General features: G+C 53.6%; 7 protein-coding genes across 7 annotated transcripts; 3 read left to right on the forward strand and 4 right to left on the reverse strand.

Annotated features, from left to right (window-relative positions):
* Nucleotides 1-4,925: 4,925 nt before the first annotated feature.
* BO66DRAFT_437972 (SLC26/SulP family anion transporter) lies at nucleotides 4,926-7,613 on the forward strand (the record flags this gene model as incomplete). Its single annotated transcript, XM_025651024.1, has 4 exons — nucleotides 4,926-5,226; nucleotides 5,282-5,427; nucleotides 5,485-6,028; nucleotides 6,091-7,613. 4 exons carry the CDS (start codon nucleotides 4,926-4,928, stop codon nucleotides 7,611-7,613), a joined length of 2,514 nt encoding a protein of 837 aa, XP_025504512.1.
* Nucleotides 7,614-7,892: 279 nt separating this feature from the next.
* On the reverse strand, nucleotides 7,893-9,169 carry BO66DRAFT_428456 (ankyrin repeat domain-containing protein; the record flags this gene model as incomplete). The annotated part of the gene is made up of 3 exons (XM_025650406.1): nucleotides 8,177-9,169; nucleotides 7,973-8,002; nucleotides 7,893-7,928 (listed from the first exon to the last, which is right to left on the reverse strand). The coding sequence occupies exons 1-3, from the start codon at nucleotides 9,125-9,127 to the stop codon at nucleotides 7,893-7,895; spliced, it is 1,017 nt and encodes a 338-aa protein (XP_025504513.1). The 5' UTR covers nucleotides 9,128-9,169.
* A 1,022-nt stretch (nucleotides 9,170-10,191) lies between these two features.
* Nucleotides 10,192-12,519, forward strand: mfs56 (putative MFS multidrug transporter; the record flags this gene model as incomplete). Its single annotated transcript, XM_025652830.1, has 8 exons — nucleotides 10,192-10,564; nucleotides 10,628-10,967; nucleotides 11,035-11,047; nucleotides 11,099-11,134; nucleotides 11,194-11,590; nucleotides 11,646-11,753; nucleotides 11,812-12,419; nucleotides 12,478-12,519. The coding sequence occupies exons 1-8, from the start codon at nucleotides 10,222-10,224 to the stop codon at nucleotides 12,517-12,519; spliced, it is 1,887 nt and encodes a 628-aa protein (XP_025504514.1). The 5' UTR covers nucleotides 10,192-10,221.
* A 203-nt stretch (nucleotides 12,520-12,722) lies between these two features.
* BO66DRAFT_373214 (EMC6 family protein) lies at nucleotides 12,723-13,396 on the reverse strand (the record flags this gene model as incomplete). Its single annotated transcript, XM_025645531.1, has 3 exons — nucleotides 13,258-13,396; nucleotides 12,906-13,136; nucleotides 12,723-12,845 (listed from the first exon to the last, which is right to left on the reverse strand). The coding sequence occupies exons 1-3, from the start codon at nucleotides 13,330-13,332 to the stop codon at nucleotides 12,723-12,725; spliced, it is 429 nt and encodes a 142-aa protein (XP_025504515.1). The 5' UTR covers nucleotides 13,333-13,396.
* A 421-nt stretch (nucleotides 13,397-13,817) lies between these two features.
* Nucleotides 13,818-16,078, reverse strand: BO66DRAFT_78275 (RNA-binding protein VTS1). Its single transcript, XM_025653587.1, has 3 exons — nucleotides 15,436-16,078; nucleotides 14,102-15,378; nucleotides 13,818-14,037 (listed from the first exon to the last, which is right to left on the reverse strand). Exons 1-3 carry the CDS (start codon nucleotides 15,935-15,937, stop codon nucleotides 13,981-13,983), a joined length of 1,836 nt encoding a protein of 611 aa, XP_025504516.1. The 5' UTR covers nucleotides 15,938-16,078; the 3' UTR covers nucleotides 13,818-13,980.
* A 1,783-nt stretch (nucleotides 16,079-17,861) lies between these two features.
* On the forward strand, nucleotides 17,862-21,527 carry BO66DRAFT_428460 (RNA polymerase III transcription factor TFIIIC subunit Tfc4). The gene is made up of 4 exons (XM_025650407.1): nucleotides 17,862-18,214; nucleotides 18,263-20,109; nucleotides 20,162-20,377; nucleotides 20,428-21,527. Exons 1-4 carry the CDS (start codon nucleotides 17,928-17,930, stop codon nucleotides 21,318-21,320), a joined length of 3,243 nt encoding a protein of 1,080 aa, XP_025504517.1. The 5' UTR covers nucleotides 17,862-17,927; the 3' UTR covers nucleotides 21,321-21,527.
* Nucleotides 21,528-22,737: 1,210 nt separating this feature from the next.
* On the reverse strand, nucleotides 22,738-25,339 carry BO66DRAFT_373224 (patatin-like phospholipase domain-containing protein). The gene is made up of 2 exons (XM_025645532.1): nucleotides 23,829-25,339; nucleotides 22,738-23,765 (listed from the first exon to the last, which is right to left on the reverse strand). Exons 1-2 carry the CDS (start codon nucleotides 25,275-25,277, stop codon nucleotides 23,019-23,021), a joined length of 2,196 nt encoding a protein of 731 aa, XP_025504518.1. The 5' UTR covers nucleotides 25,278-25,339; the 3' UTR covers nucleotides 22,738-23,018.
* Nucleotides 25,340-25,475: the final 136 nt, after the last annotated feature.

The following is a 25,475-nucleotide window of genomic DNA, read 5'->3' on the forward strand; positions in this document are numbered from 1 at the left end:
CTAGTGTGAATAGGCTAGCTAGGCTAGGGCTCGGGCAGCTGACAGTGCTCCTTTTCCATGTAGAGTCCTTCCTGTGCATTCGGTATTGGACACAGTCTCTCTCTATGTGCTAGAGGTCATGTGTCGATCGACGTTGGAGGAGTGTCCGAGTGGTTGTCTTTGCGAGGGGGAATATTGTGTATCCACATATCATTAGGAATAGTCTAGTATCTACACAGCATTGAGAGAATAACGATTTAGCAGCGCGACAAAGGAAGAACACTGACTGAGCACCCGGACTGAAGAGAGGCATCTCTACTTCTTAGATTGGGGCTATGGCAACGATAGAGGCCAGGTCTTGCGACCACCGCATCCGTGCGAACGCACGCTCGACATGTGGCTGCTGGAGCGGGCCTACTTCTGTCTCCCCTGGATTTGGGTTCGTTGCAGATAAGTGCTCTTCATACATGCTCGGTAATCACCATCGCTTAGCATCTTCCAGCACCTCCTGTCTCGAAAAATTGCGTCAGTATTAGAGAGACAGCTGAGAATTCAAAGGAATCAACCAAGGGAAAAAAAAACCACCCCCTCACTATCGCCGCTGATGTCAAGTCCAGCAAGAGTGGCATTTTTTTCCCATGGCAGCTCAAAGCCAGACCTGGCCTGCCGGCAGCTGAAAAGAACGGGGGTTCGGGCTTTATCTCATTAGCTGGCGCTTGCGTGATTGTATAATGGGTATGAGGACAGTCAGCAATATAAGAAGCGAGATTAGCAGCCAATTACACCCACAGCCACACACACACGCATGGTAATGCGAATGCTGCAACCCGATTGAGAATCACACAATATTTGTCTTTGTGAGGTGTGATGCTAGGAAGAGCGGCCTCTCCGGGGGAAGGGGGGCGGTTTTCTCCATGTATATTGCTTTTTGAACGAGCGAAGGATCGATCGCCTTTTGTCTTTGTTGTTGTATGTGTGGTTGGGTCTTATTACTATAACGGCTGAGAGAGCTTTGCAGGCCGCTTTGACCTTTCTTTCGCCCCCCCCCCCCTCTGGTTTGATGGCATACATTCATTACCTTGCTGGCTCTTGGACAAAAATAGGAGTCTTCTCTGATAGCTCCGCGGATGTGAAGATGATGAATTGAGTGGCATGGATCATGCAGACTGTTCAGAACTCTCGCTAAGCGAGCTCCTCCTTCGGTGGCGTAATCGTGCTGCGACTGGGTGGTTCGAGATATTGGATGCATGGTCGCTTACCCAGTGGACGGCACGAGTGTGTCCTTTCATGCCATGCTTGTTGGAGGATGGGATCCTCGGGAGGCATGCCTTCTTTCTTCATGTCGGCTAGACATGGCTGATAGGCAAGTCCCCGGTTACTGGATGCGAACGAGCGAGACGAGATGGAGTGACAGGGATTGGCCTGCAGTGGCTCCTGCTCAAAAGTTTCTTGTTACATGCTATATTGTGACCAAAGCCGGTGGCAATGGACCGTTCTCGTATGCTCTGTATAACACAGGTGAGTTGACCCATGATCCTGCCATGAGCAGCCAGATCGGCATTGGCCATCAAATTTTCTCTCTTCTCTGTCATCTCCGAGGAACATTGCTGCCCGGCATTTCTGGCCACTGCCATGATTGCGGCAGGTCATCTAGATCGCCAATCTGAGTTGAAGACGCCATCCTTGGCTGTGATGTGCCCGGGAACCCTGAACCGCGGCTGCTACGGCTTCATCCCAGTTTAAGCCTCGCATAGCTGCCCATGCGAACAATGGTAATACCATCCAAGCAATTGCGGGAGCTGGCCGTATTGGCTGCCACGCCGCCTAGATGTCGATATAGCGCCTCATCCACAAAGTTTGGGGCACATAGAGACTTCTGGCGAGTTCAATAAGGAAAGATGTCTCGTGTCCGACAAGCCTTTATTGAAGTTCAACTCTCCTGGCTAGCGTCTTCCAAGAATTGGTAGAATAGGAATCGCGAAGGGGGTCAGGAAGTATGTTTGCATGGGGCCATGGAAGCGAGCTCCCAGTCTTTGAATTGAGGTATGAGGATGGGGATGTCGTGATCGCGAGACACTACGGACTCATTGGGAAGGAACACGATATATCATGGATGATGTTGGAACATGGTCCGAGATCGGGGGAGTGTGTTTCTTTTTTGTTCTTATTTTATTCTATTCTATTAGTCTGTTCTTCGTGGCAACTGCAGTAGTCCGTTCCTTTCGGAGTGGCCCCTTGATATTAGTGTTGTGGCGGACATACCGCCATGAAAATTCAACCAGGATGGCTCATCAGATATTACTCAATAGTTAATTAGACTGCATATTGAGATTATACTTTTAATTCGACTAGGCGGTTTGACAGGTTCCCATGGTGGAGCAAGCGCGGGCGTCGGAGAGAAAAAGCTTCGATCTCAAATTAAGAAATCCGAGGAGATGGGCGTGGTTTGGATATACGAGGTCTGTAAGTGGATCATTGGCAACTCCAAGACCTGCGAAAAGGGAATATCAAGTCATGGCTGCATGGCTGCCACGCTCCGAAGCTGAAATCTGTCCAATGGCCTGGTGTCTGCAGAAGGTGACCACTCGGTAGATTGTATAGCCAGCATGTCACCACGATAAGATTGATGGCGCAATACTGGGGCGTAGAAGCAGCTAAGAAGGCCCTGCAGCAGTCAAGAGAACCGGACTATGGTGTGATTGGCATAAATATTGCGCAAGAGTGAGGGTTTCTGGGGGATTATTGGAGGAGCAGCATGAGGTTGCCCAGCTTCATATACTCATAGTACCTTTTACTGAGGACCTAGTACTCCGTATACTTTGGTTAGTGTACTTAGCAGCTTAGCATGTCCTCTTCGGGCTCGTTCTCCGAGAGAGAGATTGAGAAGGATGCTTGCTCTTCGACTGAACGAGAAGAATGATCAGCAGTAGCAGCAGCAGCAACAGCAGCAACAGCCCCCTGGTCAATCAGACGAGCGAAAAGCACAGACTGAGGCTCGACAGGGGTAGGTGTACGTACGTACTTCCAGAAAGTACGTACCCTCTTCCGCACGTGTCAAGACCAATCGGCAAAAGGAAGCGAAGGAGGTGTTTGGGAGAAGTTGAGAACTGTCTTCGTGTGTTACAAGTCTGGTGACCCAGAAGGTTGCCATATGCTAATCTGTAATGTGTAAGAAGCAAACAGATTAAGGCAGCCACCATCAAACTCTCAGTCCTTCAGAGGTCTGAGGTCAATACATTTGCAGTAGTCTAACAATCACAGCAGCGCAGCAACACGAGAGATTCAGTCAGTCACTCGTCATGGCGAACCCACACGTGGGCCTACCCTAAGATGGAAGGTTTTCACCATCAACCCCTGCGATGGCGTGTTCTGCCGCGGCTCCCATTGGTTTTGGCCTGTCCACCGCAGTGAGGGTCGCCATCTCCCTGGGTCTTCGCTGATTGGTGACAGCCTGGAGTCCTGTGAAAATCTCCTCGGTCGGCGGGCGGTCTGCCTTGGCAATAATTATCAGATGGAGACTTTTCCCACTTCGACTCTCCATTCCACTTCATCCACTCCATCCTCTCCATCCTCTCCATCACCTATCGCTTTGCTCTCGTCATGATGTCGTTTCGTGGTCTCACCCAGATTTGTCAACTTCTGTCCTTTGATTCCTTTCATCCGGTTCATGATTTATCAAGAGATCTACACGAGGTGAAATCTACGGTACTGCCGGGCGGATAAAGTTGCCCACGGTTAGCCATGGGCCCCGCCGGTGGGCGGAAGCGTTGCAGCTCCACGGCCCATCGTCATCTTCGTCGCTTCCAGACCACACGCACCCCCCCTGCAACCTCCCCGGGCTAGGAACCCACTCAAAACGATTCTCTTACGCCAGCTTGGTTTCTGACAAGCTTGTCCCTCCTGGTGCCTCTCTAGACTAGACTACTGCCATGTATGCGCGATGCAGATGTGATGAAGGATCTCCTCGGGGCCTGCAGTAATTCCCAGACGGCTCCCTCGCCTGCCTCTGTTCCTTTGCCCTTGGGCGATCCCTAGGTGGATCAGCTGCCTTCATCGCCTGCGTGTTCCCTGTGTTCGGCTTGCTGTTGGGATGGTTTCCACGTCGGACGATGTTAATTTGTCCTTGGTCTACCGCCGTGTATCCTAGTGCCTCCCCGTCCCCATGCCCGGTTGCCTCTTGGGGCCTGTGCTAGTGGTGATGATCGACTTGCATCAAATTCCACGGGCGACGAAGAGTCGTGTGTCACCCACTTCTCTCTGACGACGCCATCCACATAAAACTGCCGCAGTTCTCCCTTTTTTGTTTCCCGGATTTATAGATATCCATCCGTGCTTCCTCCCCTCTTCTCCGTGGACATTCCGCGCGGCCCTTCGGTCCTCTTCCAAAATAGTTGTTGCATAGTCCCAGTCCCCGCGGTGCGCCACCCAAGCCACACAACCACTCAATCTATCGGTGAAGTGCGAACTCTTGGAAGCCAGTCCAGGCCTATTAGTGGGATCTAGGTGCTGGTTGTCATCTTTGGCCCTTGATTTAGCTTGGTCTCTAGCTTTGTCTTGTCCATCCATTGTCCGGTTTAGATCCCGAGCTTGGACGCCTCGGGTGGGCAGTTTTGATATTTCGCGTTTGGAGCTCCCGATCACGACATCGTTTCTTGGCTTTCCGATCCCCATTTTAAGCCCACTTTGTTCCCGCCTCCACCACGGACTACTACGACTATATTATCTCACTCCCCAAGTCTGCTGGGGTCTTTGATCGATATCCCTGGAGGCTGACCTTGTTGTTCATAAACACTGGAGCCCATTTCTCTCATTTTTTTTATTACTTCTGTGAAGCGTTTTTATCTGCTACACCCAAAAGAGCCCTAGTGGTCTAGTGGTTCCGGGCACTTTTTAGCCCTACTTCATAGAACTCGCCGGTATCGCCACCCGAGTCGACCACAACGAAGATGTCGAAAGACTTCACAACCAAAGTCGGTCAGGGATTGGCCAAGGGTCTCGGTATCAAACAAGCCTACCGAGATCCCCTGGGCGCTCAAGCAGATCCGGTCACCAGAGGCGAATCTACCTTTTCCTACGGCACCATTGACACCTATTCCTATCTGGAGCAGGAACCGACGACTGCCGAATGGTTCAAGGAGATCACTCCTAGCTGGCACGATGTAGGCCGATACTTCTACAGACTATTTCCATTCCTGTCTTGGATCACGAGGTACAACACACAATGGCTCATAGGTGATTTGGTTGCTGGTAAGCCATCCATTCAAAAACGACGACTTGATCGGGGCCTAACGGGGACATTCAGGTATCACTGTGGGCGCTGTCGTCGTTCCTCAGGGGATGGCATACGCTAAGCTGGCTGAACTGCCTGTTCAATATGGTCTCTATTCATCTTTCATGGGTGTCTTGCTATACTGGTTCTTCGCAACCTCCAAAGATATCACCATCGGTGTATGTTCCTCTGCATTGCATTTGAAATCATGACGTCCCTAATGTTCTCTCATATAGCCCGTTGCCGTTATGTCTACCTTGGTTGGAACCATCGTCCTCGACGCTGAAGACAAGTACCCGAATATTCCGGGACATGTCGTCGCATCGTGTTTGGCTATCGTCAGCGGTGGCATCGTTTGTGCTCTAGGATTGCTTCGCCTCGGATTCATTGTGGATTTCATCCCATTGCCCGCCATTTCTGCTTTCATGACGGGTTCAGCTCTCAACATCGCCTCCGGTCAGGTCAAGAACTTGCTAGGCGAGTCGGCCTCGTTCTCCACCCGCGATGCAACGTACATGATTATCATAAACTCGCTCAAGCACCTGCCGTCCGCTGGTATCGACGCTGCTCTGGGAGTTACCTCTCTGGCCATGCTGTACATGATTCGCTCCGCTTGCAACTTCCTTGCTCGCAAATACCCCCAAAAGGCCAAGCTTTGGTTCTTCGCGTCGACTTTGCGTACGGTCTTTGTGATTCTGTTCTACACCATGATCAGTGCTGCCGTCAATCTGCACCGCAAGGATGACCCTATGTTCAACGTTATTGGCAATGTCCCAAGAGGTATCTTCTTGCCTGACTATAGTTGATATTTCTAGAACTGACGATGTTCTTTACGCCAACAGGTTTCAAAGACGCCGGTGTTCCTCGTGTCGATTCGGAAGTCATTTCGGTTTTCGCCAGCCAACTTCCTGCCTGCGTCATTGTCCTACTGATCGAACACATCGCTATTTCGAAGTCCTTCGGTCGTGTCAACAACTACACCATCGATCCATCCCAGGAACTCGTCGCTATTGGTGTCACGAACTTGCTCGGTCCTTTCCTGGGTGCTTACCCTGCCACTGGATCTTTCTCGCGCACTGCCATCAAGTCGAAGGCTGGTGTTCGGACTCCACTGGCCGGTGTCATCACCGCTATCGTTGTGCTGCTTGCTATCTACGCTCTGACAGCCGTCTTCTTCTACATTCCACAGGCTGCTCTTTCTGGTGTCATTATCCATGCCGTTGGAGATCTGATCACTCCTCCCAACACCGTCTACCAATTCTGGCGCGTCTCACCTATCGATGCGCTCATCTTCTTCATTGGTGTCATCGTCACCGTTTTCTCATCCATCGAGGACGGCATTTACTGCACCATCTGTGTCTCCGTGGCTGTGCTTCTGTTCCGTGTCGCCAAGGCCCGTGGCCAGTTCCTCGGCCGTGTCACCATTCACTCAGTCATCGGCGATCATCTTGTGCAAGGCGATGGCAAGTATGGCCCGGGTAACAACAGCAACTCTCCTGATCGTGATGAGGAGGGTTCTCGTCGCTCAATCTTCCTTCCCCTCAACCACGCTGATGGCTCCAACCCCGAGGTGGGTTTGGAACAGCCCTACCCTGGTATCTTCATCTACCGGTTCTCCGAGGGCTTCAACTACCCGAATGCGAACCACTACACCGACTACCTGGTCCAGACCATTTTCCGCGAGACACGACGCACGATTCCGTTCTCCTACGAGCAGCGCGGCGACCGCCCCTGGAACGACCCTGGCCCTCGCAAGAACTCTGCCCAAGAGGAACAGCGCTCGCAACGGCCCCTGCTTCGTGCCGTCATTCTCGATTTCTCTTCCGTGAACAATGTCGATGTGACCTCCATCCAGAACTTAATCGACGTGCGCAACCAACTGGATCTCTACGCCTCCCCTCGCGCTGTGCAGTGGCATTTCGCTCACCTCAACAACCGGTGGACCAAACGGGCGCTGGCTGCCGCTGGCTTCGGCTTCCCGACCCCCAACTCCGACAATGGATTCCACCGCTGGAAGCCGATCTTCAGTGTGGCCGAGATCGAAGGCCGGTCGTCCGCCGCCGCTCATGCCGAAATGCTTAACAACCAGCACGCCCAGCACGCCGCGCAAAAGCGTGATGAGGAGGACGGTATCAAGCACGAAGGTCACACGACGATGCGGGAGACTCACGGGGTCGAGGAAGGCTCGGATATCAGCAGCGTTCCCGAGGACAAGTTGCAGCATGACCTGAACGACAGCAAGGCGTACCGCAATCGGCGCAAGGTGGCCGTGGTGCAGGGCATCAATCGGCCCTTCTTCCACATCGACTTAACTAGTGCCCTTGAGAGTGCTCTTGCCAACGCGCCACCTGAGGAACTCGAGTGAAGCCTCTTATAGAGAGAAGGGAGAAAAGAAAACACAAAAAAGAAGGACTCCCTGGATGGAGCTTTTCTTTCGACATGAACATACTTATACTGGATGATATATTGGCATTTTTGTCATTTGACTTGAAGATAGCGATTTGTTTGGACGTGCGGATTTATTGTGATAGTTCTTTCGGTTTCTTGGTCAAAGCTATACCCCCTGATGTCACTTGGATTGTATATAGATGAAACTAATTGAGGGTGGAGAAACATGATCTAATGCACATTTTTGACGAGATTCTTAGTTTTTCATGTCTAGAGTTGGGTTCGCGTGCAGCTGTTGTGTGGCAGAAGCTAATGTGGCTTCCTATGCTGTTGTACCCTGGTAATGCCCGAGCCGTACTTGATGGACTGAACATACGGTATCCAGCATACTTACTATGAAGGCCAACAATAGTAGTCTTCCCATTCTAAAAATATACATAGACCCTGCGGAACCCCAGGGACGAAACAGCTGGTGGTCCCTGGGATCAAATAAGCTTAATAACGACAGGCTAACTGGCTCCACCTTGACCCCGATCTCACCAACCCCCCCTCATATTCATTCACACAGCCATCCACTCCCACAACGCTGGCGTTGTGCTCAACCTGCCGTAGAAGCTGCGCGATCTCCCCATGGCCTCGCGAGACCGCTATCCGCGCGGCCGTCCACATCTTATTCCCGGATCGCATCGACACATCCGCCCCGGCATCCAGCAGCAACCGCACAACCTCCAAATGGCCGCCTTCCGCCGCGGCCGCCAGCGCCGTGTAGCCCTTGTACTGGCCGCCGGGGGCGTTTACCTCTGCGCCCGCGGCCAACAGCCGCCGCACCGTCGCGCGGTGTCCCGCCCACGCCGCGCCCTGGAGCGCCGTGACCCCCTGATACCGGACCGCGGGGGCGTTCATCTCGACACTGTACGGATGCTGCAGTAACAGCTCTACGATGCCGTCGTGGCCCTCACTCGCCGCCGCCTGCAGCGCCGTGCGGCCGCGGTTGATGGCCGGGCGCGCGTTGACGTCCGCCCCCTGCGCCAGCAGCCACCGCACCACCGCGGCATGGCCCCCCTCCGCGGCGGCCTGCAGCGCCGTGCGCCCGTTGTACTTGTGCGGTGGCCGGTTGATCTCCGCGCCCGCCGCGACGACCAGATGACGCACGATGCCGAGGTGGCCCGCCCCCGCCGCCAGGACCAGCGCCGTCCGTCCGCCGTTGTTGCCGCCGGGGAGGTCGACGGCGGCGCCGGCGGATAACAGGGTCTCGACGATGGCTAGGTGGCCGTTGAGTGACGCCGTCTGCAGCGCGGTGTGGCCGTAGTAGCCTCGTGGGGCTTCGTTGGGGTTTTGCGGTGGCTGCTGCTGGGTTAGGAGGTGATTCACGAGGGGTAGGTCGCCTTGCGCGGCGGCGAGTTGCAGTGGGGTCCAGATGTTCTCGTCGTCGTCGTCGTCGGCGGCGGCGGCGACTTCTGGTTTTAAGGGGGGAGGTTGGCTTTGGTGCATTTTCTTGGGAAGAGGTGGGAGTCTTGGTGTGGTTGTTTCGTGTTCACGCTGCGAGTATATGTGTTTTTGGTTTCACTTGGCAGAGTCCTGGAAATGGGATGCTGACAGGCTTGGAGCTGACTAGGGCGTTTAGTTCATTGGCTCAATTGGTGTGGCCATGTGCTACGCTACGGTGATAATGCGGGGTTTGGGTGCACCATCTGTCGCCATACTGTCTAGTCTCCTCCGACGGAGGTCCGAAGGTAGTCAATGTCATGCAAGATAAGAGATAGAGCAGCGCACGGCGCGTGGTCAGATATGTCAGTCATCGCCCTAGCTCGATGTTTCTTATAGGGATATTATAGGTATTGATTTCAGTTCTGTGGTGCAGTAGCAGAAATTCCGCGAGGGTCTTGGGCTGACTGCTGAGATAGAAGTCGTGTGGCCATTTCATTCCTGTTATTGCTTGACCTTTCTCATTCTACTCGACCAGGAAATCAAAGCGAGATGTGTCAGGCGGTGGTCTGCATTTATGAATGAGACTGCTGTACATTACGCGCTTGACGATGTCGTGTGGTCTCAGCAGCTAGACACAGGCTGCAGTCTAGAAAAGTCATCGCGACTGTGAGTGAAGTCGAGCGGCTTAGACTGTGGCTGAAACGAGGCTGACGCTCTGCGAGATATACCTTATTGGCTGTGCAGCCATCATGTCGAGGCCCAGGTACAAGACCCTGGGTGTAAGACAGTGGCTGCCTGGAGACTCAGGCGCAAAGCGGCTGAGATTAAGCCTTTCGCAACCCTTGCCGGTTCTGGAAAGGCATGCGGGTGAATCAGATGCCCGGGGCCGTCCGTGACACCTGCCCAATCGGGAGATTCCAGCACCAGCCCAGCTACCAAGCTCATCTTCCCGGCATCGCCACGAATCTCGTTGCAAGCTCGCAATACTGACTGTATGGAGTCATGTCGAGGTGGTTTGCTTCAAGGAGCTTCGTGTCAGCAAGGCAAGACACAGGCTGCCTATATAAGTGCTGCTTCCTACTTTGATACTTCCAATTTGACATACAGAAACTAGTGTTTCATTCTTCCAGTACCCCAACGAGGACCTATTGTATGAAATGATCATTACAGCCATCAGATATCTCCGTCAGAAACGGCATGGCTCGGCTTCCCCTCCGCCAAAGCAGCCCTGTCTGCATCGCTCACAAGGGCACCATCACGAGTTAGCTACTACTGGCAATGAAGACCTTGAGTCCTCGGCGCATAAGTCGACCGCCGACTCAGCTGAAGTGCTCAGTCCTACAGACCACCATGAGAATTGCAGTATCTGCCATGAGCAGAAGCGCCAGCGGCGCATGTATCGACTGAGACTCATCGCCGGTCTCTCTCTGCCTTTCATCTTGTCCACCCTGGACTTGACTATCGTGGCCACTGCAACCACCGTCATCGCATCGCACTTTGGTCAGTGTTCCTTCTCATTAAGGTCTGGGACATTGGTAGTCAGGTTCTAATCCTGAACGATAGGTCAATTCGACGAGTTGAACTGGATCGTCACGGCCTTCAGCCTGACATCGACGACCTTTATCCCGATTTTCGGTCAGTTAGCCGACGTCTTTGGGCGGCATTGGGTGCTGCAGACAGCGATCTTTCTTATGCTCGTCGGGAGCGTGCTGTGTGCGGCGGCGCAGACGTGGGGGATGCTGCTGCTCGGCAGGGCGTTGCAGGGCACCGGATCCGCCGGGTTGGGGAATTTGATCATGATCATCCTGGCGGATAAGGTCTCGTTGAAGGAGAACGCAAGGAACAAGTCGCTGTTCACGCTTGTTGGAGGTGTGGGCTATGCGGTGGGGCCTATTGTTGGAGGGTATGTTCTCTCTCTCTCTCTCTCTCTGTGCTCTCCTAGGCGCGGTTCGCTAATCACTGAGGGTCAGGTATCTAACTCAAGTGAGTCTCATGGATTCACACTGATGTGAAACAGCTGCTGACAGTGCGAAGACGAACTGGAGATACTGTTTTGTTGTTCCAATCCCGGTAAGTTGAGCAGAATTTTTTTGATTTGGGAAGTGCAACTGTGCTAACTAGATAGTAAGATTGCTGCACTGAGCCATATTCTGGTCTATGTGTTGCTACGACATGATCTGATCGAGGGGTCCATGTTCAAAAAGGGCTCTAGATGGTCATCTGTGCTCCCGGCTCTTGCGACAGTGGATCTCGGAGGATCGATTCTCTTTATCTTTGGGGTGGGCCTCATCATCCTGGCGACCACCTGGGGAGGTGCGGCATACTCGTGGTCGTCACCCCAGGTTCTCGCGCCGTTGATCGTGGGCTCAATATGTTTCGTGGCATTTTTTTTATACGAGTATCTGCTCGAGCCAGGCAGATTGTGTGCCAGAATATTCCCCAGGCATGTTGCAGTCCTGCCATACAGTCTTTTTGAACGAAGAGACACGATCTGGCTGGCGATACTGAACTTTGCGACGGGAGCAGGTAAGGTTGACATGTTCCACTCGTAAAAGCGTGGTAGTCGCTGACATTTTATTAGCGTCTTACTCTATCTTCTATTTCATCAGCATCTACTACATCCTCGTGGCAGGATATTCCACGTCGAAGTCCGGACTCGAGCTTCTATACTACATTCCGGGTCTAGGAGGTACAGCGTCTCTCCTCCGTCCCATACCGCTGATCGATGCACTAACAGTATGAGTCAGGAGGCGTCTACTCTGCCGTATACATGTGCAACATTTTCCCCCGACAGACCTTCTTCCCTCTCACCTTGGGTGCAGTCCTCAGCACCCTCGGGCTGGCAGTGATCTCTTACGCCATCAGCGCCGAGAACACCAGTCTCCTCAGCGGCATGATGGTCGTCACCGGGGCGGGCATCGGGTTACGGCTGGTCCCCTCCTCGCTGCACACCGTGGGCGTCTGGCCCGAGAGGATCGCCCCCGCCATGTCCCTGATGCAGGTCTCGTTGCCGTTCGGCGGCACCATCGGCCTGACCATCATGACCAGTGTGTTCAACAACAAGTTCGGTAACTCCGCGGCCGTCCAGGGGCTTGGGGATGGCGGCACGCCGCTGAACGTCCACGACCAGAGTTCCCTGTCCATGCTGGATGGGCTGTCGGCTGCTGCACAAGAGGCGATCCGGGCGGCAGGGAAGGACGCGATCATGTGGGCATTCATCGCGATTCTCCCGATCATGGGAGTGAGCTTGCTGACGGGGCTGATCATGGGGAATGTATGGGTCAATGTCGTAGAAAATGGGGGCGAAGCGCGAAGCGAGGTGATTCACGTGCCCTATCTCTGGGCCTTAGCGAAGGTGAGTCCATCCCCCCCGTTGTGCTTATGGGAAGTGCAATTACTCATACTCAAGGCAGGGCAATCTGAAGTCTTACAAACAGACCAGCAAGCCTAGATGACACCCAGCCGAGCAATTTACATAGGCACATACAATCATTATAGAACAACCGAACTATAAACATTCATTAGATAACTTCCCCCATTTTTCAATTCGATCCGACCGATATCCCCTCCAAACCTAATCAGCGTAGCTAGCTGCTCATCACCCCGGGCCTCCGCACCCCTGAACAAAGCCCCATTCCCCAACCCCGTAAACAAGAAATCATCGCAAAACCCCGCCAACACCCGCCCACCCCAACACAAACCCCGACAACGCCTCCCCCAGCACCCCACCCCCAAACCAAACATCCCGCCACGCCGCCCGCCGCACCATCTTCTTCGCCGACTTGTCAGCGGTACTGCTGCTGGTGGTGGAGGAGGAGGAGGAGGAGGAGGAGGAGGAGACACCCCGCACAATCCCCCGCTCATCCAGCCCCGAGACCTCCCCCTGCGCGCCCGCAAAATACACCCCGGCGCCCCAGCCCCCGGACCGATACAGCACCAGCGCGTGGAACAGCGCGGACACGACCACCGTGCCGAGGAAGTAGAAGGCGAAGCCCGTCGCCGACTGCAGCGAGAGGATCCCGGCGGTCAGGCCTAGCAGGAAGGCGGTCACGCTGTGGAGGGAGGTGAGGACCTATTTTTTCCAGAGGTGGGTTAGCATGCATGGTACGGTACGGGGTGGAGGTGGAGGTGGAGGTAAGGGAAAGGAAAGGGAAAGGAAAGGGAAAGGAAAGGGAAGGAAAGGGCTGGCTTACCCGGTTGTTGTGGGCGAGGGACTCCGGGACGAGGGGGTTGATTAGGAGGGAGAGTTCTTGTTTGGTGGGGGGCATTTTGAGTGTGTATTCCGCCCCGTTTGTGGGAAGGTAGAGGTTTTTTGTTTGTAAGAGGTTGATGGGGTGTGGGATTGAGGTCGTGGTGGTGGTGATGCTGGGCTAAGGTCGAGTTGGAGATTCTGCCGCTTCTCTCCGCTTAGCTATCAGCTCAGCTACCGAGTCAGTGCTAGATAGCTATTAATAGCGATTCCGCCGATAAAAGCTACACTCTAAGACTACTTCCAAGTACCAATCTTATACAGTATCATTCATCCTTGTCTTTCAAAGAAGTATCTACAGACCAAATCCAGTCAATTCCCTTTGTCCAATTATCACATTAACATCCTATCCGTCATAACATCGACATCCTTGAGACACAGCCCCAAGCATGTCTGCATCAACATGGAAAATACAGCAAGAAAAAAAAAAAAACCAATCAACTAGGAAACAGCTTCTCATGTTCCATTACTAGACAACTTCCTCCCAAAGATTCATGCCGATATGAGATCGCTCATAGGTTCATTTCGGATCCTGCCACTTATGCCCAAAGCCAATCTAGGTCAATTAATGCAATAGAGAGAATGTAAGCAGAAAACGTCGTTCAGTTCAAGAAGGAATGAATGAGTGGAATGGTTGGGATAGTCGCATGCAATCCCTGCGTTTCGTTCAAGCGATGTTGTCGAGCTTGCCGTCGGCCTTGGCTTCGCGCACTTGCTCAAACACCTGTTTCAGATGGTCAGCTTTCTGCCTGTTGTCTGCTGCTATTGGATCTCCAAGTAGAACTTACCTTCAACATCTTGTTGCGAGCACCAAGAGCATTCACGCCACGCTCCTCCAGAGCCTTGTCGTTCAGCTCAACCAGCTCCGTCCACTTGAGGTCCTTCAGGTTCTCAGTGTACTTGTGCAACCGGAGTGATCTCAGCCAGCTGGGAATATCCTTCAGCAGAGCCGGGTCCGTGGGATCCTCTGGCGGCTTCGAGCTGCCCCGACGTCCGCGCGGCGACCGACCACGAGCAACCTCCGAGTGGTCCGAGAGGTAGCCTTCGTGGCCGCCCAACCCAAACTGTCCCATGCCTAGCGCGCTCAGCCCATTACCCATGAGCGGGTTGTTGGGATCGTACGCAGCGAGAAAACCGTTGTTCTGAGGGGAAGTGAAGTTCATGTGTCCCAGGCCACCGCCCTGCATGGCGATTCCAGGCGACGTCGGACGAGAACGGTGACCAGCCATAGCGGCGTGCTGTTGCGCCTGCAGAGCGGCCAGCTGCTGAGCATTCAACAACTGATTGGCCATGAGCTGGTTGGGCGTGGGAAGTCCGGGGCTGGCCAGAGGCGGGGGACCCAGGTGGCTGACCGAGCTCTTGCCCTGGCCATCGTTCGAGCGGGCACGGCGGTACTTGCGAGCATCGTCGAGTGCAATCCGATTGTTCACGGTCGACAAAGCAGCCAATTTCATCGCTGTAGCGTTAGCCACCATATCGGCCTGCGAGTTTTGCGGAGGGTGCTGCGCCTGCTGCCCAAATGTAGCCGTCATCGGGGTGTTGGTCATGGAAGCCCAGCTGGCATTTCCAACATTGTAAGGAGAGAGCAGAGGGGCATCGATTTCCGGAGCGGGGATGGTGGCCGTCTGGGTGGGCAAGGGTGAACGCAGGCTGGAGGGGTTCTGGCTGAATTGACCCATCGGCTGCTGGCCTGAGGAGGACTTGGGTCGAGCAATGGGAGGCTGAGGTTCCGAGCCGCGCTGCACCCAGGGAGAGACGGGGGGCTGGCCCAGGTTGTCGGTGGTGTTGTCCGGGGCTGAGATGGTCGGCGCAACGAAGGAAGTGCGGTCCCCGAAGACAGCGCTGTTCCGGTTGGAGGGAGGCGCATTGCCGGTCTGCTGGGTAAACTCAGCCTTCTTCTTGGCAATGGCGGCCGCCGCGTCAGGGAACATGGCGTTGATGGTCGAGGAGTCGAGTCCGGAGTTGCGCTTAGCGCCCGGGGAGGGGGGCGGACGGCCCAGAGAGTTTCGAGAGCTGTCCACGTTCAACTTGGCCATGGCATCGTTGAGTCGATTAGACATAGCGTCTGTCGCGAACGTCATAGATAAGCCATTGTACCCATACTGTGCGGAAATAGACATACCTTTTTCTCCGAAGTTGGCCGGGGACAACAAGCCCGACATGGGGTGGCTCTTAGCCATCTGCTGCAGAACCTGGATGAAGAAACGAATCTGCACCTGGGTGGTTTGCTGCAGAAGAGCATAGAGCGCAGCGGTCCTTTCCGCCTCACTGAGCACGCGGAACCATTGTTCGATGGCACTAAGCTCGTCCTTGAAGTCCTGATCCAAGGTAGCGGCGGCCATTTCCTCCAGGGTGGTCTCGTACTGGTCAATGTCCGCCAGCCATTGCTGAGCCGCGCGGTCCAAGGGATCCTCGGTGTTATTCGAGTTTTGCGACTGCTGGTTGAAGAAAACCTCGGACGATGGACGGATGCTGCGGGAGGACAGCGGAGACGGGAATCCCGACATGTCGGCCGATGCTCGCAACTGATGTGACCCTAGGTTTCGAGAAGAGGAAGGCGGACGAAGGCTAGACTTGGAAGCTTCCGGAGTGCTGTTGCGGTTGCCGATGATGTGGCTGGCCATAAGTGAGCAATGAGTGGTGGCTGTCTCGATAATAAGGAAGGTCGCGGTCGGAGAGGAGATGCTGGGATCTCCCTAGATTTTTTCTTCGCGGGGTTCGGATGAATAATAGATACAGAAAGAATAATATTACTGCAAAACACCTGCAGCACCTGCTGAGTTTGCGTAAAACCGACGAACGTTTCGAACTTTTTATCGAGTCCTTTTTTTGGTTGGTTTTTGGCTCCTTTGCCCCAAACAATTTCACCCTGTGCCGGTACTTGAAAGCAGAAAAGGAGGTAGCGAAATGACCGATCTCACTAAGGATGGAGACCCTTGGTGGAAGCGTGATAAGGCCAACGGCGTAAATGTTCTGGACAGAGAGACGATTTGGGGATGCACAGACCAGTCCAGTGGCTGCACTACCCGATTCAGATTCTTAGGGGAAGAAGAAATCAATCGAATCGTAAGACCATCAACAAGGGAGTCGGAGTGTGAATAAAGGGGGGTCGAGGGGGGGGAGGAGATAGAGTCGACCGGTGGAGGGTGGGAGGATGGAGAGGGGGGAGAAATCGATCGGAAGGTGAAAACAAGAGAGTGAGGGTGAGAGTGAGTGAGTGAAAGTGAGAGAGAGGCTCAGTCAGACAGTGAAGAGAAACAAGGCCAGAGAAGCAAAGCGTCGGTTGGACAAAGCGGCGAGAGTTTCCGGATCTTGATTAGTTTTTTTTTTTTCACACTTGTGGGTTTTCCGTCAACTGCAACTCCTTCGTTCACCTTCTTTTTTCCCCTTCTCTTTTTCTTTCTGGAATAGTGCTTTTTTCCCTTCTCTTCAAGCGAAAGTATGTCAGGATTTTTTATTGAATTGTGTAATTGCAATAGTGTGTCAAACACAACAGGCAAGTAACAGATCCTGAAGCATCAAAAGGGAAGGGGGAAAATGAAGGGAAAAGGAAAGTAGATATAAAAAGAAACAGATAGTAGTGGGGGGAGGCGTCGAGTTAGAAGAGGAGAGAGATAGTAGGAAGAAGAGGGTAAATATGCAGAAGAGGGCAGCAGCAGCAGCAGCTCTATGGAAGGAGGGTCTGAAAGTACAGTACGGAGTACATGTACCTACTGACAGTGAATACAAGCGGGCAAAAAAAAAGTCACTGGACTGACTTGACCATCCATCCATCCATCCATCCTCACTTCCCTCCCCCTTCTCGGCTTTACTCTCTCTACTTAACCAACCAGCATCACTTTTGATCCAGAAGCATACTATTCTTGCTACTATATCAACCCATCTCGAATCCGAGTCCCTGCCAACAAGCGAACTGCCCTGAAACCTGAAACCTCCCGCCAGTATCCGTGCCTCCTGTCTTCCTAAAACTAAACCGACTGGTCTGGCCGCTTAGTGCCATGTCCTCCTGCTAAGTTGTTGTTATTCTTATTATTGCCTGTAGGGTCGGTTGCCTTTCTTCCCTTCATTGTTATCGTTCTTATTCTTACCTTATCACTATCCTTATGATTATCGGAACCATGATAAACAAAAAAAATCATTCCTTTTTCTTTGATCCTGGCACCCTTGGAATTTCCCGAATCTTTCTAAACATGGATTAGGCACACCCTTTGCAACGCTATCTGACCATCCACAATCCATATACCCCCTCTCTCCTCTCCGAATCCCTTCCAATTTCAGAGTGCTTGTCTTCTTTGACCGGCTTTTTTTCTTGTTCCCCCTCCCCAAGCGCGCCGCATCTCCATGTCACCCAATAATGGTTCACCCTTGGTTCCATAGTCTCAACTCCGCTACATGATCCTTGAGACCACGCCACTGCGACCGCTTCTAGTCTAGACTATTATTATCGTGTCGCGGGGGTGCAGCCAGCTGACGATCCCTGTCCGGCCGCAGAACCACTTCCGAGGATCCAGACCGTCAATCCTGCATGACTTGTTGTCCCCGCAAGGCTCAAAGCCACACATTGAGAGCACTCTGCACAAACCTTATCAAGCAGTAAATCAGTCGTCCAATACCATGGATTATCCCGACCCTACCTACCCGGAGCACGGGAATTCTTCCGAAGAGTACGCCTATCCGGCTGTCAACCAGACAATGCACTACCCATGGCAGGGCGACCAGCCCCCAGCCCAGGCTGAGTCCTCTATCGACCACTTACTGGATCCTCGTCTATACAGAGGCTTGTTTACCGCCGGGGCCACACAACCAGTAGACGATCAAATCGACAACGAGGGCGTAGGAAATTATCCCGAAGTGGATGCCTCTGAGGACTCTCTTTACTCCTTATCCTCAGAGGAAGAGACGTAAGCAATACTGGATCCCTCTCTGAAGCCGATACTGACAGACAGCAGTGACGAGGAAGAATATGAAGCCCCGCCAGAAGAAGGAGATGACAACGATTCGCTCTCGCACCGTCGTCGCCGCAAAGGAGGCCCCTTCAGTGGCCGCTATGGAGCCCGAGGCATGAAAGGAGTCAAACGAGGCCCTCGCAAGCCATTGGAACCGAGCCCGGAATTCAAGATTCTGCACTCCGAGGCCACCTCGGCCTTCATTGATGGTGACTATGACCGCGCCATTGTCAAGGTGAAGCAAGCCATTCAGATCAACCCGGAAATGTTTGCCGCGCATTCGCTTCTCTCCGAAATCTTCTTGGCTCAAGGGGAGCCCGACAAAGCTCTGACGGCGTTGTTCAACGGTGCACACACGCGACCGAAGGATCCGGGTGTATGGATCAAAGTAGCCAGAATGATCCTGGAGCGCAGCGGGGAGGATCGCACAAGCGCCCTCAATGACGTTGTCTATTGCTATAGTCGAGTGCTCGATATACAGCCACATAATTACAATATCAGATTTCAGCGAGCTGCCATCTACAGGGAGCTCAACCACAACGGAAAAGCTACGACCGAATACGAACGTATTTTGCGAGAGCGGCCAAACGACGCGAGAGCACTACGACACCTCGCAGAGACGTTGATTGACACCCAGGAGGTCCATAAGGCGGTGGAAATATGGTCGAGAAGTGTTGATTATATCCTGACTTACGAGCCACAGGATGTGCCCGATTTCTCCTGGTCCGACGTGAACATTTATGCTGAATTACACAGCATTGTAGGCCGTCCATTCGATGGACTGAAGGCCACCAAGGCCCTCTCCAGATGGCTGCTGGGCCGGAATCATGACACGATGTGGAAAGATTTCCACGATGACGACCGTGAATGGGATGCGGATGATTCTCCTCGACGAATTAAGACGGATGGATATATCCCGCGACGATGGCATCGCGATTCGTATGGATTGGGGTTACCGCTGGAACTCCGGATAAAGCTCGGTCTTTTCCGACTCAAAATGGGATATGACCACAAAGATGAGGCGTTACAACACTTCGAATGGCTGGACCCAGAAGACACCTCGGAGGACGCTCGACTATACGACTATGGTGATTTGTTCCGCGAGGTTGCCGATGCTCTCAAGGAAGTTGGGTTGCTCCAAGAAGCGCTGAGATTCTACACACCGCTGCAACAGACAAATGAGTATGCAGATGCCAGCTTCTTCATGGCGGTCGGTGATTGCTACCGGCTACTGGGCAAACTTGAAGATGCAGAAAACTGCTATCTCACAGTGGCAGAATATGATGCACAACACATCGACTCAAGAGTCCAGCTTGCACGACTGTATGAAGAGATTGGAATGAACGAGCAGGCTTTAAAATTTGTCAACGAAGCAGTTCTTCTCGGGCGACAGGAAACTCGGAGCAATAGACGGCGGAAAGACACAAGACTAGAGCAGCTAGCGATGGAGTTTCGCCTAGCGGAGTCGGGTGCTGCCCCGGTCGTGCCAGAGTCTCCCTCTCCTGAAATGCCGCCGGCCGCCGTTCTCACCACTCCGGCCGCACCAGTTGTGAGCCGAAAGCAGGCCGAGCCCGATGAAGGGCAGAGAAGAAGTAACGTGCACTTCCTCTACGGCAAGCTGCTCCAGTTGCATGAAGCAGTGAAAGGTGGGAATGCCGAAGCCATGGAAGATTGGCTAGACATTGCTGATGCGCTCTTGCGCGAGTTTCGCTCCAATCGAATCTTCTATCCGCTTCAACGCCACATGACCTTCTTGGGGTATTCGCGAGAGGCACAGAGGAAGAAGGGCAAGGGCCGGACCCTCATCGAGGAAATGGAAGAGATGGCAGGTCGTCTTCATGAATCGCTAGGTACGAACCCGCCCCGCCTATTTGCCGTGCTGTCAAACTGACATGTCCCTAGGAAACATCACGGAAGAGCCACTGCAGGGTACTATCCCCACTGATTACCATGGAATCAGCTTTGAGGAGTGGCTTGATCTGTTTCTTCAGTATGCCCTCTATGTGGCGGCACAAGGTGAGTCTGATGAAGCTTATGATACGCTTGCAGCCGCTGCAGATGCGAGCGTTTGGTACCATTCGAAGCCCTGTACCCGCATGATCCATGTCTGTTGGTTTAGTGAGTATGTCCGTGACCCATTCCCGACTCAACACTAACCAAGCCTTTAGCCTGCGCTCTTCGCATGCAGGATGAAGAAACCCTCACAAACGAGGCGCGTTGGTTCATCAAAGAATACCAGTTCGTGACAGACACCTATCGCCTGTTTGCCATGCTAAGCCGTCTCATCGGCGACCCCCAGCGGTCCCTCTTCCATTCCTCTCCAAATATGAAGTTCATGCTGCGTCAAATCAAGGCGATGGACTTCACCCTACCCGAGAACATCGCGGGAGCCCGACCGAACAGGCCGCGAGAGTCGATCTACCAGGAGCGCGCCTCCTTGTCGACCCGCGACGAGGTCACGGGCGAGGCCATCAACGCCGAGGAAATGGATATTGCTTTGATAGTATTGTACGGGCATATCTTGTACTCGGGTAACAGTTTCTATCCGGCTCTGAACTATTTCTTCCGCGCCTACGCGCTGGATGACCAGAATCCCGTGGTCCTGCTGTCAATCGCCCTCTGCTACATCCACCAGTCCTTGAAACGGCAATCCGAGAACCGACACTACCTCATCATGCAGGGACTATCTTTTATGCAAGAGTACCGACGGGTCCGCGAACGTCCGGGAACATTCTTATCCGAACGCCAGGAGATGGAATTCAATTTTGCCCGCGTCTGGCACACGCTGGGGCTCGCGCATCTGGCAGCCGAAGGGTACCAGCGCGTGCTCGATATAGGCACGCAGATCCAAGCGCAGTCTAAACCTGCTTCGCGACAGAGCACGGGGTTGATAGACGGCAGCGATGTTGTCATGGCCGATGCTAGCGCGGGAGTCGATGAACCTGCGCCATTTGTGGAGGACTTTTCGCGGGAAGCCGCGGTGGCATTGCAGAGCATTTACGCTCTTAGCGGCGATATCCGATCCGCGCAGCAAGTCACTGCCCAATGGTTGGTCATTTAGGATGACGGGTCGAAAGAGGGGCTCCATGCATCTTGTCTGCGGAAACCCATGAAGTCATATTTAATATAAACCACAACTTAGAGCACATAAGGCTTTCTGATATGATGGAAGGGAGGACCCTACGCTCTACTTGGCATGCAGCTCTGGGCGATCTTATAGATGATTTTCTATCTCCCCACCCGACAACTGTCAAACAGGGTATTCGAGGATAAGGTTCTGATTATCTCAATCGGATAACGTGAGTTTCGGTCGAGTTGCCCAGAGTTACACTACGCCATCACGTTGTTGAGGCCATGATTCTCCGTAGAAGATAGATGTCATATCAATGTCTCGAGAGGAAACCGCTTGACTGGATCGAGTCAATCTGAAGCAGGCTGCAAAGTTCAAGCCGCATAGCGAGGCCATCTGCTACAGCACCTGTACATAGTATATCCCATCCATCTCCAAGTTTTGCAAATGACTACACTTGGGCAACTTCCAGCCCACCCAAAAAAAAAAACAACCTTATTGCCAACCTAATCCGCATCCAACAACGTAAATCAAAAGATATCAAATAATCTGACACACATCCTCCGTAGCCAACCGCCCTTACAAGCCCGAAACTGACAATGGGGAAAGTTCAAAAATCCATCTAATCCTGGCTAGGATGAGGATATCGCCACCCCCGAGAGGGAGGGGGCTCGGTATAACTTCCCCCTCCCCCTCCGGATGGAGTTTCGATCGGCCTCGCCAGACGTCATTGAACCTTTCCTTGCCCAGTAATCGTAAAATCACTTTTACTTTTTCCAAACAAGGCGTTATTCTGCATGGTGGTCAGGGATATGATGGCAAACTTCAAATATCACGAATCTTTATATCTACTGTAGCTATTATATGTAAATCTACCCCGCAATATTGCGCCCCCCCCCTTCCCCCTTCCCCCTTCCCCCTTCCCCCAAGGCACGGACGAGGAAGGATCTGCGGGTGGGTATGGTTGTCTGCGATTGGGTTACACCCCATAAGTTGTCGGACGTGTATACGTATACTTTGGCTACGGATTCGATGCGGGCATATCATTGACGTACCGGTACTCATATGTGTAGTTAGGCGGGGGGTGGGGATCGATCTGATCTACGAGTGCCTCATACCTCATGCACAACTCATACTACCCAGGAAACTTGAAAGAGGATTGATTGATTGACTGTATGCATGCGGCATTATACATTATGCGCTGAGAAATATGGGTGTGTATTTTAGCAATTGGATGGAAATTGATTATTTGATTTGTATGACAGGACAGCTTAAGCTGGATTTGGAGGAGACGATCGCCCTTGCAAGGGGCAGACAGGGCATCGGTACGTGGCGGTAGGTAGGTACTGGGTACTTGGGTCCGTTTTGAGTATCGAGGTAATTTTTGGTTTGGGGTATGTTTTTACAAGGACGATGTATTTCGGGGGTGAAAAGTATTATACAGGATTTCTAGGGTCTTTGAGCTAAATGAAATGCGCCATATAATTGTATGGTGAACATGGATCTAAGGACCAGTGGGGCCAGGGATAGGGACAGGGACAGGGAGAGGGACAGAGCAAAAGGGAAATGGGCTTGATAACCAAAATCTCCACCACATGATAAGCAAGGCTAAATAAGACGAGGGGCACCAAAAATCAACATCTGTAAGTTGGGGGGGAAAGGAAGCACAAGCAACGCGTGCAGCAAAATCTATCTTCCTCGGAGTGCATCCTCCTCACCATACATATCCACATCGTCGAAGAACACGGCCGATTGGCGTCGCATCTCTTCGAAGATGTTGCTCCCCGAACTACCCCGTCGGGGCTCCGGGACCCGCAGCCGCAGCCGGGACGGAGCGTGCGAGGAGGATTCCTCCGCGGATGAGAGGTCCGAGTGCGACGTATCCACTAGGTATTGCGTCTCCTCTGTCTGTCGTTCGGGGAGGGTGTGGTCCAACCGCCGAGATAAGGGATCCATTGGGCTGCTGCTGCCACCGTTCTGCCGCCAGCGCGACGGCGCCGGCGAGACGCCTCGACCACCGGCCTGCGTGAACTGCTGTAGCCCCTTGACGACGGCGATCTCGATCTTCAGTCGGTTCTTGATGAATTGAATCTTGGGGAAGGCGCTCTGCTGGCCGACCCGCAGCATGCGCGCTAGACGCTCGGGGTCCGGGTCGGAGAGGATGTGCCAGAAATCCGAGGGGATGGTCTTGGGCCAGATGGTGACGGTGCCGCTGAACTTCTGGAGCCAGATCTCGCTCCAGTCCTGGCCCAGTGGTCGCGGGAGGAGCTCGAGATGCCGCAGGACGCGCAGCCATTTGTTCATGTCCAGCTTGATGTATTGTTCAATCGCGGAACCTAGGAATCCCCCACGCCAGCCTCGGCCTTTGCGGTGGGTGACCGGTCGGCCGACTGACCCTCGAGAGCTGAAGAAGAAGAGGTTGATGTGGGGATTGACCTGCGCAAAAGTCCAGTGCGTTAGTGCCTCTGTCTTTGGGTCGTGGGGAAAGCTTAGTCTCACCTGCGACACAATGGTAAAGTTGACGTTGAAATGCAGATTCAATGCTTTGATGGGGATGTCAGTCCGCAAGCTGCCATCTTTCCATTTGTGTCCAAATGAATAAGGCGCAAGTGTGCCGTCGCGTTTCTTGGTCATTAGTACCACCGGGTTCAGGATGCCGGGGACGGCCGCGGACGCCAGAACAGCGCTCCAGATAACACAGTCCGGCGAGGTGAGATAATTGGCCAAGATAGTTGGCGAGTGAGGGTCTGATGGAACGCACGAAACGTTCAGTATACGGCCCGTCCGTTCATAGGCCTCCCGGAAAGTCATCGAGCCCCTACAGAACCAGCTACACTGACGGGCCCACTCCAGAGTGTCAAACCGAGCTCCTGTCCTCCACCAGCGCATGAACCATCGCGGGAAACTCTCGTGACAGGCCTTGATCCGGTGCGCCAGCGCAGGTACCAGCAGCTGTTTCAGTTCCTCGTCGGTCCGGGTAGCAACCAAAGCAGCCACCAGCGCCCCTCCCGATGTTCCCGTGATGATCTCCGGCAGGATCTCGTTATCCAGAAGCGCTCGCACAATCCCAAAGTGGTAATAGGCGAAGGTAGCGCCGCCAGACAGACACAGCGCGGTCCGTCCAAAATTGGTGTCCAGATGCTTGAAATGGCGGATCTTCTCTTCGGTGCTGATCATCTTGGACTCCGACACCACCTGTATACACGCTTGCAGCTCGTCCATGTACGTCTGTACCAGGTTCTTCGTCCCCGAGTACGCCTCGCTGTAGAGGCGGGGATTCTCCACCCCGGCGAAGTTGTTTTTGACGCACGCTTCCAGCAGCGTGCACAGCTCCTCCGCCGCCGGCGTTTCCCCGGCTCCGCCACCCGCCTTGTCGTGCATCTCGCGCTCCGCCTCTCTCCTCGCCTTGCGCAACTGCTTCACTAGGTTACTGATGGTGAGATGGTCGTAGTATGCATATTCGTCGATCTCCTTCCACCGCTGATTGCCGAGGTAGTTGTCGAGCGCTTGGGCTGCCTTCAGCCAGTCGCGGTAGTTGGTCTGCGCATGGAGCTGCCTCCGGAGCCGTTGCCGCGTGCCCCGCCACGAGATCCAGTGCTCGTACAGAACGATGTAGATGCGCGTGAAGGCGTACGCGATGGCCAGGGCGGTGATCCAGCCAAAGACAATCAGCAGGAATGGCCACTTTAGAAATGTGTAGAGCACTCCTTCCCTCGTTTCATCCTTGGTGCGTCGCGGCGGCCCTTTGCGACGGCTGCTGCGGCCCTTCTTGACTCGTTGGTAGATCGGACGCCAGTCGTTGAGGGCCACCAATGGTGAGGCCCCCTGGTCGGTCAGGGCGTTCTCGAACTGTCGCAGGTCATCGGAATTGATGAAGTCGTGGTCGTAATCGGGGATGGCGCTGGGATCATAGATCTCGGTCGCTGCAGACTTTTCTGCTCCATTCATGGTTGACGATAATGCATGTTGAGGAGAAATGATGGAGGGTTGAGCGGAGGAGGTGGCATTGGTTGATTTCCCGGGCGAGAGGGGGTGGGTAATCAGGGACTCGGGAGTGACGCACTACTAGGGAGCCGACGTCAGTGACCTCCGATCCATGCCAGCACCGCCCCTTTTCCGGAATTAATGCGCCACAGGCCTCCTAGC

Source organism: Aspergillus aculeatinus, assembly GCF_003184765.1.
Source record: "Aspergillus aculeatinus CBS 121060 unplaced genomic scaffold BO66scaffold_21, whole genome shotgun sequence".
In the NCBI taxonomy this organism is placed as follows: Eukaryota; Fungi; Ascomycota; class Eurotiomycetes; order Eurotiales; family Aspergillaceae; genus Aspergillus; species Aspergillus aculeatinus.

What these genes read in the sequence shown, in the direction of transcription:
- BO66DRAFT_78275 (XM_025653587.1), bottom strand. Translation starts at nt 15,937, where the DNA reads ATGGCCAGCCACATCATCGGCAACCGCAACAGCACTCCGGAAGCTTCC. An exon ending in GGCCAACTTCGGAGAAAAAG is followed by an intron (nt 15,379 to 15,435) that starts GTATGTCTATTT and finishes CGTTCGCGACAG; the next exon opens with ACGCTATGTCTAATCGACTC. An exon ending in CTCGCAACAAGATGTTGAAG is followed by an intron (nt 14,038 to 14,101) that starts GTAAGTTCTACT and finishes CATCTGAAACAG; the next exon opens with GTGTTTGAGCAAGTGCGCGA.
- BO66DRAFT_428460 (XM_025650407.1), top strand. Translation starts at nt 17,928, where the DNA reads ATGGATTATCCCGACCCTACCTACCCGGAGCACGGGAATTCTTCCGAA. An exon ending in TCGTCTTCATGAATCGCTAG is followed by an intron (nt 20,110 to 20,161) that starts GTACGAACCCGC and finishes ACATGTCCCTAG; the next exon opens with GAAACATCACGGAAGAGCCA. An exon ending in GATCCATGTCTGTTGGTTTA is followed by an intron (nt 20,378 to 20,427) that starts GTGAGTATGTCC and finishes CCAAGCCTTTAG; the next exon opens with CCTGCGCTCTTCGCATGCAG.
- BO66DRAFT_373224 (XM_025645532.1), bottom strand. Translation starts at nt 25,277, where the DNA reads ATGAATGGAGCAGAAAAGTCTGCAGCGACCGAGATCTATGATCCCAGC. An exon ending in ACTTTACCATTGTGTCGCAG is followed by an intron (nt 23,766 to 23,828) that starts GTGAGACTAAGC and finishes ACTTTTGCGCAG; the next exon opens with GTCAATCCCCACATCAACCT.